This window comes from Photinus pyralis, unplaced genomic scaffold (assembly GCF_008802855.1).
Source record: "Photinus pyralis isolate 1611_PpyrPB1 unplaced genomic scaffold, Ppyr1.3 Ppyr1.4_LG3b, whole genome shotgun sequence".
Taxonomy (NCBI): domain Eukaryota; kingdom Metazoa; phylum Arthropoda; class Insecta; order Coleoptera; family Lampyridae; genus Photinus; species Photinus pyralis.
The window spans coordinates 924,128-936,224 of NW_022170510.1; the positions used below are offsets into that span (position 1 = coordinate 924,128).

General features: G+C 34.7%; 1 protein-coding gene across 1 annotated transcript; it reads right to left on the reverse strand.

Moving 5' to 3' along the window:
- Nucleotides 1-4,034: 4,034 nt before the first annotated feature.
- Nucleotides 4,035-9,996, reverse strand: LOC116166980 (male-specific lethal 3 homolog). Its single transcript, XM_031482208.1, has 8 exons — nt 9,893-9,996; nt 9,632-9,836; nt 9,512-9,580; nt 9,348-9,457; nt 8,587-8,824; nt 8,381-8,532; nt 4,945-4,977; nt 4,035-4,041 (listed from the first exon to the last, which is right to left on the reverse strand). The coding sequence occupies exons 2-8, from the start codon at nt 9,734-9,736 to the stop codon at nt 4,035-4,037; spliced, it is 714 nt and encodes a 237-aa protein (XP_031338068.1). The 5' UTR covers nt 9,737-9,836; nt 9,893-9,996.
- Between the last annotated feature and the right edge of the window lie 2,101 nt (nt 9,997-12,097).

Consider the following 12,097-nt stretch of genomic DNA (forward strand, 5'->3'; position numbering starts at 1 on the left):
GTAAAAGCAACAGTTTCACTTTGAATAATGTATTGAGATATACAATAAACTACATTCCATTAATTTAACAGCTTTGTAATCTTATTTACTTTCTCATAAGTTAAAGGCAACATATTCCAAAAGAAGCTATTTAATTAAGATATAATTTCTTTAACTGGCAATCTTGTTTACGATCTAAATTGCTAAATGCCAGAGTTTCGTGCCTTTCTACAATTCCTTGCTTAAGATAACACATTTAGGAAATGAACAAATTGGGGCGATGCCAAGGAACAACTGAAAATACCAACGCCTCCTATTGTTCGTGGGTTGAAAAACAATCGCAAGTAATGGGTTCAAAATTATTATACATTAGTTAGTTCCGACATAGAGTTGTAGCGAGTTCAATGGAACAGTAACTGGCAACCGTCACAGACACTTGCCATTAAACGAAAGAAAATCAAACTTTATGTTACCTACAATGGAATTATTTGTGCGGCCTGTCGTTATTGGGAGGTAAGAATGGGGAAGTACTGTACTTTTGTGTTTTATAGCTCACATTAGGGGATAAGTATTTATACTGCAACGTAAACTATGTTCGTTTCTTTCAGCCGTTTTAGATGTACTTTTGGAATAATTCATGGGAGACTCACCTCGTTCGAAATACGAAACTATTCTTCTTGTACCGGAAGAATATTTTCGAATATTTGGCCGGCACAATCCAATATGCATCGAGCACAAATCGTTACAGTAGTAAAGGAATTTGTACGTTAAAAAAACCGAGGGGCTGAGAGTCAAATTGGCCCCCGTGTTTCAATTTAAGGAAAAATGATGTTCCAGATCAGCGCAAATTAAAATCGAATCAGCACAATTTAGCACAACTCTAGCACTATATAAAAATGGCCATTACACTTTTTTTTTTAATTACGTGGGCTAACTTGATGGAGCTTATTTTTAAGGGCGAACTTTCTTTGGGAGTGAAAAGCAGATTTATTTGTAGCATGTACCGGGGTTTTGGTTTTTGTAAATGGGGTTACCCGTACAAAAAAAAACAATGCCGCAAATGAGAGCGAGCCACCGTGTAGTGTAAAAATACGTGTTGTTAACGTAATTTCTGTATAACGTTCAGAAATATCAATCAGGACATTCTGTATGTAACATAATTCAAGTTATTTCATAATTTCTTTACTTTCAAATAGACAAATAATTGGAAAAATTTGCTGATTTACCATTTTAATATTTGTTTCTTATTGTAATGTTGGAGTGTTATTGGAAATAACGATGTTGATTTTATTAAATGAAGTAGTTTTCGCCTAAATAGGAAAAATGAAGAGCAAACGAGGTTGCCTCGAGTTATTTTAAAAGTCAACGTGATTGTCTGTGACGCTAATTTTGGTACTGGTGGTTCAGAAGGCTATGCAATTTTAAATATAAGAAAATCTAATCGTCCTCATGTTCATTAAATAATGCAAAAAGTTGTTACACATGGAATTTCCAGTTTGTGTTATCAAGATTGATGAAATAATTGGCGTTATACATGCAAAGAGTACCCATAGTAAGAGATCCAACGGTATAGGGAAAAGTATTGTGTGTTGCCTAATCAATTTTACTGATTTTTCGCGGATTTATTGTAACGCACGCTACGCCTGAGGGGCTAAACCAGATTTTTACGGCGACTACTTGTTTGTAAATTTATAAATAAATGGCAGAAGTTCCAGCGTTGCCAATTTTTTGTGTTTGCTTACCTACATATTTTCCTTGAACGCAATTTACTGGAATATATTTTCTATTGCCACTCCAATCACAATAGTGATTTAAATTAATGCGATTTTTTTATGATGAAATTTAAAAATAATTATAATTACCTAGCAGGAATTTCGTACTTACCGTACCTGTATGCAGGCTGGTTTACGCACGCACCATACGTATTTCAATGGTAATTTCGTTATACTGAAATATTTTCTCCCCTAATTATCTCACAGCAAAGTTGTAAATAAATGTTTTGTAGATTGTGAAATTTTACGTCTATTAATTTGCTTATTTGTATTTTTTTGTTATGATAAATCGAAGAAACGAAAGAAGTAAGCATTTTAGTGAAAATCACCCGTGCCGTGAAATTATTGAAACAAAAATTAGATTTTTACGTAAATGCTAAATTCTAATTTATTTAATTTTTCCCGTTTCCAGAATTGAAAAATCATAAATGAGTACATGAGCAGACGCAGATTTTTCCGAGCTACAAGAAACCTATTTACAACTTTGCTCTAAATTAATTCGGGGAGAAAATATTTCTATATAAAGAAATTTGAATTGCACTATGGCATTTAAACCGTTTCTACACCTTGTGTAGCCTAATTCCGAAATCCAAAATATTTACGCTTAACGTTGCGCGCAATGTGGAAATAATAATAATGTACATAGGATTGTAAGGAGTAGGAAATATTGAGTTGGTGGTTAGGTGATTACGAGGGTGATTACCTATAGGTCCTCAGAATAAAACAAAAAGAGCGAATTAATACAAATGTTTACAGTCCATTAGTCACATAGATAGGTTCCATGAATAACATTCAACAAACAAAACTGTTTACTTTTTACTTCCCCTTTAAATTGTTTAACCATTTATCACATCGTTCTTTTTCTAGGGGAAATCGAAAAAAACTTATATTGTCTCCGTTTCGGCGATTTGCATCGCAATTAATATATACACACGAATGAACCATTGATTAAGTTTAAACTTTTAAAGATACGTTATCAAAACACAATATAACTTTAACAAACCCTGGGATGTGGTACTGTTTAGCACTTGAAGGGAACTAACTGTATGTACAAAGGGTGGAAAGTCCAGATGAATAACAAAATAAAAATTTAATGACATTTTTGTCATTGTACTAGTTATTCAATTGATTGGTAATTACTTTCTATTCTATAAATGCCAACTAAACAGGAAGATATTAATCTAATTAACAATGTACTAAATCTCCGTTGCTTATTTCTTTTATATTAAGCATAATGGTTTTCTAATTATATCATGTCCACATTTTATACAGCCAATAAGAAAGAAAATTAAATGTGACAACCGCGCAAATATTTTAAACAGCTATTCTATAAAGAATTCTGCAAATTCTAATTTCGCGGCAAAATTTAAAGGGGCGGTTACTTCTGGACACCTCTACGCGAGAGCCCGCTTTTGGAATCCTAGCGGGCGAGTTCTTATAGCCAACACGCGTTTCTACCATTGCGCTGTATCTCTTACTATGGGTACTCTTTGATACAAGAAAAGTCTTACTATCCGAGTAGTCACAAGGTGTTATTGTCTTCGAATCAGTTGTGGTATTTTAAGGATAGGTTATTTTTGTTTCTGAGAAGAATCTGTCAGATTCGTGTGTGTTTCGCTGAACATCGCATATTTCTTCTCCTGACCAGTTTATTGGGTTATTATTAACGGAAGCGTGAGTAATTTTTGAGATATCTTAATTGGTTTTTAGATCGACTGTTTGCAAACGGGGTGTGTTCTATTCTAAGGGCATTGTTTTTTTTAAGTTTTTTTTTTGTATTTCATTTTCTTTTCATATGTGTTAGAATAAATTTTTGTATTTTTATAATTTTTATATTTATTATTTTAAGTCAATGTTAGGATTTTTTGTTGTGCCCTGAAGGAGAATTTAAAAAAGAAGAAAAAAACTAAATTGTCTAGTTTGAGATAGATAGGTAAGCGAATATGATAATGTTTCATATTTTATTTCATATTTATCCTCACTTTGTGAGTACCCTATTTCAACAGTCCGTTCTCCAACATACATATAACATTTCTATTGCTAGTGTAACAGGAGCTTTGTAAGGTGCTTTTTTTGAATTTTTGTTAGGGTAGCGCAGTTACGTTTTTTTCCAAAATTTGCTATTGTAATGTTAGTTTAAGTCGAAATTTTCCAAAGCATTTTTATTTCTGTAACGAAGAAGGTTGTACGCCCTATAAGTTTCAGGGAAAACGCATCTAAGGAAGTACGTGCATTTATTGACTAAGGAAATAGTACATTTATTGACTGTGTGGCGCAATTGTCCTATACACTGAAAAGTTTGGTGTTAGAATTAGGATAGGGTACAATTGCAGAAGCAAACAACATTTACAGTGGGAATCCTAAACTATTAAACACCAATTGGGTGCAAAAGCTTACAGGCAAATGGTTCTGGTTGGAGGTGATATTTATGGAAACTTGCTGACTGGAAAGCTGCATCGATTAGAAAGTAGGTTAACTGGCTACTGGTGTAGACTGTTTTGGAAAGGAAACTTGTTACTTCTAGTTTAACTGGAAATGACTACGAATTTCAGAATTTAAATTTACAGCAGATATGTTGTTTTTGATAATTAATACAAGGTTGGTCAAAAAAATAGTTAACCGACATGCTATCATAACAGAGAAACTAAAAAAATAACTCTTTTATTCAACCGTATATTTACCAATCTATTTTTAATCTCTCGACAGGGGTTTTAAAATACTCGGGTGGCGTATTGCCAATGTATTGTACAGCACAGAGCGGTCCATTTTCTGCAGTGCTCAATGCTTTGGCGATGGTATACCCAATAGGTAGTCTGCCAATCCATCGTTCGCTACAGATCACACTATAATGACGGTACTTAATGTATTCATTATTTTGTAGTGAATGCGAATGTATGTCTAAACTCCGTTTCGTTGTCGGCTCCAACCATATCTCTATCGTTCATTATGCATAAATAATGTAAAACTTGTGTAGGAATAAAATCAAAAATATAGTGACCTAAGATTTTTTTTATTTTTATGATTTTAGTGTTTTAGTGAATTTGTAACTTGATTTATTCCAGTTTTATTTTTATTTCAGTACATCAAATAATTTTAAAAAAAACTGCTCGAAAACGACAATATTTAATTTTAATTTGTTTCATTTTTATTTATTCTAAGATACAAATTTATTCTTTTAAAAATAAAATCTAACGTAATTTGGCGTTCATTTTGTGAAATATTTAAACTAATATTATGTTTGCGTTTAACGCGCTCCTTATTGGAAGGCCTTCCAGCTTGCACTCTACCTCTAGATTTACGGCGGGATAATGATGTTGGCTGAACTTTAATTTTTCGTTGTTTTCTTCCGCAAAGACGAGACTTTGTTTCCATAAAACTAATTAGCTGACTGAGCCCGCTAATAGAATGGCGTCACCTCGGGTGATTGCGGTACTGCAAAACATTGTGCATTTCAGAGTAATGTCATTATAATGTGATCTGTAGCGAGCAATGGATTGGCAGACTACCTATTGCGTATACCATCGCCAAAGCATTGAGCACTGCAGAGTGCAGAAAATGGACCGCTCTGTGCTGTACAATACATTGGCAATACGCAACCCGGTAACCGTATCCTTGAGGCTGGAGATGCTGAAAAATAAAACGACAAATAAACAAAAATAAGTGTTTTATCGATACTTGAAGAGATAATCTCATCTTGTATTACGTGCAGGTGTTTTCAAAATCTCAATTTTTTGCACAATAAGTGAAGTATTTTATTTACCAGACATATCCGATTTGCTTTCCTAATCATTGATAAAGTAAGTGCTTGTTCACAATGGACATAAGCGTTACAAAAACATAACAGATACATAAAACATAATATTGATATAAGACATAATTTTACGCAGGTGGAGAAAGTGTTCACAGTGACCGTAAGATTATAATTATCTGCGTAGGCGCAAATCAAAACGTCAAGAACATAACAATATTATTTGTGGTGTATATGTGTGTGCCACTGAGATGGAAATTTCAACAGTTTTATTGCTTTTACTGTTATGAAGACATAGAGACAAAGTTGTTACAAAACAAAAACGGCGTTGGTGGGTCAGACCTATAAATCGAGACCGAGAGAAAAGGGGAGAATTTAAGAATTTAAGCTTGTCTAGAAATGAAGCTGCATGATGAAGAATATGGTTTTTTTCATACACCAGGATTATTCGATCACCTATTAACCATATCTTTTGTCCCCTTTATTAAACAATTAGGGTTTTAATCGCACCAAACTAATTAATAATTCGACGTCTATACGTTTTCCATGTCGTGTTGGATATAATCAAAAAACAACACACGAAGGACCAAACCACACCAAACTATGAAATAATGCGCCAAAAACTATGTACCAATTTAAAAATAACCAGATTATGTTGGCAGAAGAGATGTCATCGACGTTAGACGTAGTAACTGAAATGTCAAACCAACAGCTGCGTCTTTGTACCCAACAGAAATACACCTAATTCCACTAGATTTTTCATAAAACCTACGTAAAGTTGAAACCGACCCAACTTTATGTATTTTTTATGTACCGTTGCGGTAGGACATAAAACATACGCAAACATTTACAAAAAAATAAAAATTATGTAATCATTGTGAACACATACGTTGGTTTGCTACTATTCAACATTATGAATTATGTATCTGTTATGTTTTTGTTATGCTTATGTCCATTCAGGGCCGCATTTAGCCATTCAGCGCCCCTAGGCCTACAAACTAAAGAGCGCCCCCTACCTCCGCACTCTTATCGCCCCCCATACACGTCCAGTTGTAAATAAATTATTCTTGATATTGTCAAAATTGTATTTGATTTGGATGGTGTATAGAATAACGAAAATATGAACTCCAAACACAATACATTTATGATAGATAATATTCACAAATTCTGACCATTTATTAAAAACCAGAAATAATTACATCCTGGTTCATCATGTAGAAAAAACAAAGTAACAAGTACAACTGGTGCAAGCTATTGCCTCGGAACAAAGCGCCCCGCTGGACAAGTTCAATTATTCGCTAAAAGGGGAGTATGTTTGCATATGACCCTTGGCCGCCGGTGCCCGCAACGTAGCAGGAAGATGGTCTGCATGACCACGAGGATTGCGTTGCGCCCTATTACGCTTACGAATAAGTCAACGATTACGGACACGATAAGCGACGCTAGCAAATTGAACTTTACCTAAAGCGCATTCTTTCTTTTGTACCCCTTCCAATTTAGCGCCCCCTAAAAATTTGCGCCCTAGGCCTGGGCCTAGTTGGCCTAATGGGAAATGCGGTACTGTGTCCATTGTGAACAAGCACTAAGATTCAGGTTGCGCTGCATAAATTTGAGATTTCACAAGAAAAAAATCTAACAGTGACATATCTAGCCATTTGATACAACTTCTACATCCAACCCATCTACCAGGGAACCTAAGGTCCAAGAATGTTGGAATATATATAATTATAATCAAGTTTGATATTCATACAGCGCCAGCTTAGTGTATAAGTAATTTTGAAATATGTATGTGAAAAATTTAATTCAAGAAATCTGCCATTGTAAGTTTATATTAACACTGATTTTTGTGTTGACTGATTAAAATCTTTCATCGAACTCATTCTGCTAATATTCTCACAAAGAACTGTCGAACATTTGTGCAAAATGAGGAGGGCCCCGTCTTGTTGCAATATCACATCATCTTCTATGTAACGCTTCCATAACGTTGGTTATCATTGGATCAATAAAACCTTCTAACAATGCCATATATTTAAATTTGGTAGAAGTAGTTTTATTGGTTTGATAAAACAGTATATGTATATAGTTACATTTAAAATATGTAGTGATTTATTCAAATCCAATGTAACATATAATCGAAATACTTTTAGTTTGCACTACCAGCAACAAAACCACTCAAAGTAGAAAGTTCTAGTGTAATTGTCTTTAATTTTTCCCGCAAATATAAGAAATCATCTCGGAAATCATCAAAAAACCTTTGGAGCTTAGAGGAGAAAATTACGTCTCTTAACATTGTGTGTACGTCATATGGTTTCCACGCAAAAGATTGTTGAAATATTGAGGAAATCAGTAATTTTTGGAAAATAAGACAAAAATATAAATGAAGTGCAATTTTCCCTTTAACTGAATTATTAAGCAGCATAGCTGTTGGAGATCATCTTTGTTGAAGAGTTGGCTTTGATTAATAGAAAAATATAACAAAATCCAATAGAGTTCAATCAATTGCGAATACATATAAATAATTATATTTTATTTCCATTTTGCTGTATTCTGCTTAGATATATTCAATAAGAGCAAACGGTTGGACCGATTCGTTTCAAACTTTGCAGAGTTGACCTATGTGGCACATGTAACAAGACTATTGAAAATGGGTCAAATCCAATGATTTCGTAGGAACACACCCTACACGTCCTGATGAGCTCATTTTAGAACATAAAAGTGTAATTCAAAACCCCTGTAATGTGAGCTACCAAGCAGTCACTACCTACACTTGAAGCAGCGCTATCTCATCCTTGCATATTTTGACTCACATCTAAGGATCGTTCGTTACTGAGAATCTCAGAACCAATTTGTGTTTGCAACTGGGCCTAAGTATTTCACTTACTTTTTCTGAACATCTTCGGGTCTTATTTTGCTTGGTATCCTATGCCTAGTAAGTGGCTTATCATTTAAACCACATAGCAGACTTGTGGCATAATGTTTCCAATACATCTCCAAAATTGTTACCACGTTTGGTTCTGCAGGTAGCTTCATTAACTGTTAACAAAATGTTTTACTAGTAAGTGTAACATACAAAAAATTTCTACATACCTTATTTTGATTATTAATGTTTTCGTAATCATTTTCTAAAATTTCTTTTAAATCTTGGCTCAGTTCAATAGGAAACATGTCATCCTCCAATGATGAATCCTCCTCAGAACTGTGGCTGGATTCATCGGTGTCCAATTGTGTTGGACTGCCCACACTTCCATCCTCTGACGAATGAGCAATAGGTTCATTACTTTTCCTAATTAGTTTCTTCCTTTCTTTTCGATACAAGTATGCACCTCTGCGAAAAATAATTCTTATGAAAAACAATTTTACTAGTCACGAATCCTTCCCTCGCATATTTTCTGTTTAGCAAAATGACATTATAGAGGAATTTCTGGAATTTCACCTGTGCACGTCATCAGTGTATTACATCAGAATTAGATATGTTTACATAGTGTCTGCAATCGATAGAACCGAGGATAGAGCAGAATGGGTATGTACGAGGGTATGTAGCAAAGCATACCAACACTACTGCATTGTGGTCGATATACTGTAGAATGTAGAGGATCGTTGGTATAGCTGGTACACCAACCACAATCCACAATGCAGCACTGTTCTGTTCTATCAATTGCATATACTATGTAAACATGCCCAATTCAGATGTAATACATCGATCACGTACATACAACCTTAGGAAAATCCTACCATATCAATTAATGCACCTGGTTTGTATCTTAAATTTGGGGAATTTATCATAGGTTATTATTATTAATATACAGAAAACACAAGTGGTACCTACTATTGATTTAGTAAATACTTACATGTGAAGTTGTGATTTTTCTGCTAAATCTTTTTGTAATTGTCGATTTTCAGGTGTATCTTTGAGTACATACTCTTCACGTACACACCTGTCCCATGACGAGTTCCAACCCTTAAAAACATCACACGTAACACCTTGTAACTATAATGAATGCCTCTTACGAACCTGAAAGTGTATTAAATATTCCACATTTTTCCGACCACGACTATCTTTAGTTATGACAACATCTAAAACCTAAGCAAGACATTTGGTAATAACAGATTAGATGTATATCTCTCTACCTACCTTAGAATCGTATAACACTTTGGCTTTAGTTGGATCAGGTTCATAACAAAGTACTCTTTCGCCTTCGTAAAATTTCAGTTTTATTCCTCCTCTAGTTGAGACCATGTCAAGAAATCAAAGGATCGGTTTTACCCCTTAGAATGTAAGCGAATCATGCAATTAGCATAATTATGGGTAGGGTAAGGGTATAAAAAAGCTCGCTCCGCTATGAAACACTCAAATAATTAAATATCAACAACAACATAAACATAACCTCAATACCTCACACCTTTCAAATGTTAAACTCGGTTAAACCACAGAAACACACCATAGCTCTTGGCCACAGCCGTCTATAATTACAAGCCATGCTGAGCAGTTTGGCAACGTTGTTCGAAAGTCAATCGGTGGGCCGATGTAAGTTTTAATGGAGTCTTGTTGCTCTTGAAAAATGGCATTTTCCTCTCCCCTGTGTTTCGTCGTGGCGGTTTTAATATAGAAGAAAGATACTTGGCAGCTTACAATTGTACATATATTTTTTTCATTTACAAAAATGGATAATAACATTTTTATTTGACTTTAAAATTCGGAACGCTGTAAATTGGTAACTGCATCATAATGTGCTTTCCATCGAGATCTCCGAAATTGGTGAACTTCTGTCGAAAGAGGTCGAGGTGAAGCACACGCTTGAGCACTTAATTTCGGTAAAAGGACAGTAAATCGCTGCGCATCAGCGAGGTTATATCAACGACCAAGTGTGATTCGGAATGGCAGACTTTAAGCCAGTCGCTACTCCAGTGGGTCTAGATACGAAGCTTTTAAAGAGGGGAGCTCCACAGACTTCAAATTCCCGTACCATGAACTCTTGGGAATAAGAATATACACTCATAATCTGTCATGTTGAATTAGGAAATCGGCCTACCATGCAGTGTTGCCATAATTCTCAGCACGGCTTTTAATTATAGACGGCTGTGTCTTGGCATAGGAAAAATAATTGCGCGGTATAAAGGATTCAAGCCTCTATGTGTGATTTCAGTAACTATTAATTTTGCAGGTATAAGTAGTTTGCGTCATTACTTATACAAATGGCATCTATACATGTTTTAAAGTGCCATCTATAAATACTTCTTTCAAACATTTTTGATAATCTTGTATTGAGACATGTGTCTTTGTTATCATGAATTAATTTCGATATCCTATCGCCGTTGTATAAAAATGGCAAAAGCCGGTAATTGTTTGCGAATATTAGCAGTGTGGCAATTCATAAATAACAACCCCTAATTTAAAACTATACGGAGAAGAAGGGGTCGTACATGCGGGTGAAAAATTTAGATATTTTCAACTTTATTTGGTCCTTATACAGGGTGGTGACTTGCGTAACGCATCATAGGGATTGCAATGAAAAATTCATAGTAATGTACTACCATTGAATTTATAACTATCAGAAGCGCAGGTTAAATGGCAGGATATGTGACTGTTTTCAATAGTTTAAATTACACGACGTAGATGTCTCTACCATCGAGAAAGATGAATAATAATGTCAGTTTTTTACCTTTGTTAATTATTATACAGGAATCTGTAATGAATCCACTATCTCGATTTCTAATTGTTGTATACAGAATTCTAGATACCCAAGAAACGTACTTATAAGGCATTTATGTGGCACACAGGATGTTGAATGACGTAAGATAAACATTCTTCCTTTCATGAATCGTGACCTTACTTAACATTCCTTAAGGAAGATTGAATTACATTTGAACAGGAAAGCAAAAAATACGCAGGCATCCTTGATCACTGTAACAGAAATTAAATGTACCTACCTATCTATTCTTAATTTTTGTGTGTGTCGGTTAAACCGTTGCCACCGGTTAAACTACCTAGGACAGGGGTCGGCAACCTATTGTAATTCAATCTTCCTTAAGGAATGTTAAATAAGGTCACGATTCATGAAAGGAAGAATGTTTATCTTACGTCATTCAACATCCTGTGTGCAATCATATGTGTGATACCGTTATGCTATTGTTTATAATTGTTTACATTTTTGGTGTAATGTTTGCTTAATTTATGTTTATTGATGTTGATTACTTGGTCTTGTCCCTGAAGTTACATTCATGTAAGTTTTCATTTTATTTTAATATGTGGAAATTGCTGATTCGTTTGATGTATGTACTGACTTGTTGTTTGTTACTAACAATTTTCTCCGTGAATGAAGCAGTCTCGGGAAGGTGGAAAAAGAAACTGTAGTCTATAATTATGTGTTAGGGCACCTAATTCCGTGCACTGTCTTCGACATCCAACTGTAGGTTCGAAACCCCGAAACCAGGGGCGGACTACCCATCTTGCAGGAGCGAGATTACGCTAATCAAAGCTCTTCAGTTTAGAATCTATGTGCGTTAAATGAGTGGCGATTCAATAATTTCCACATATCTTGTTTTTAGTCAAATTTGCCTACAAGGCCATGTAATCTTCCATCTTGCTTTCAACAAAAGG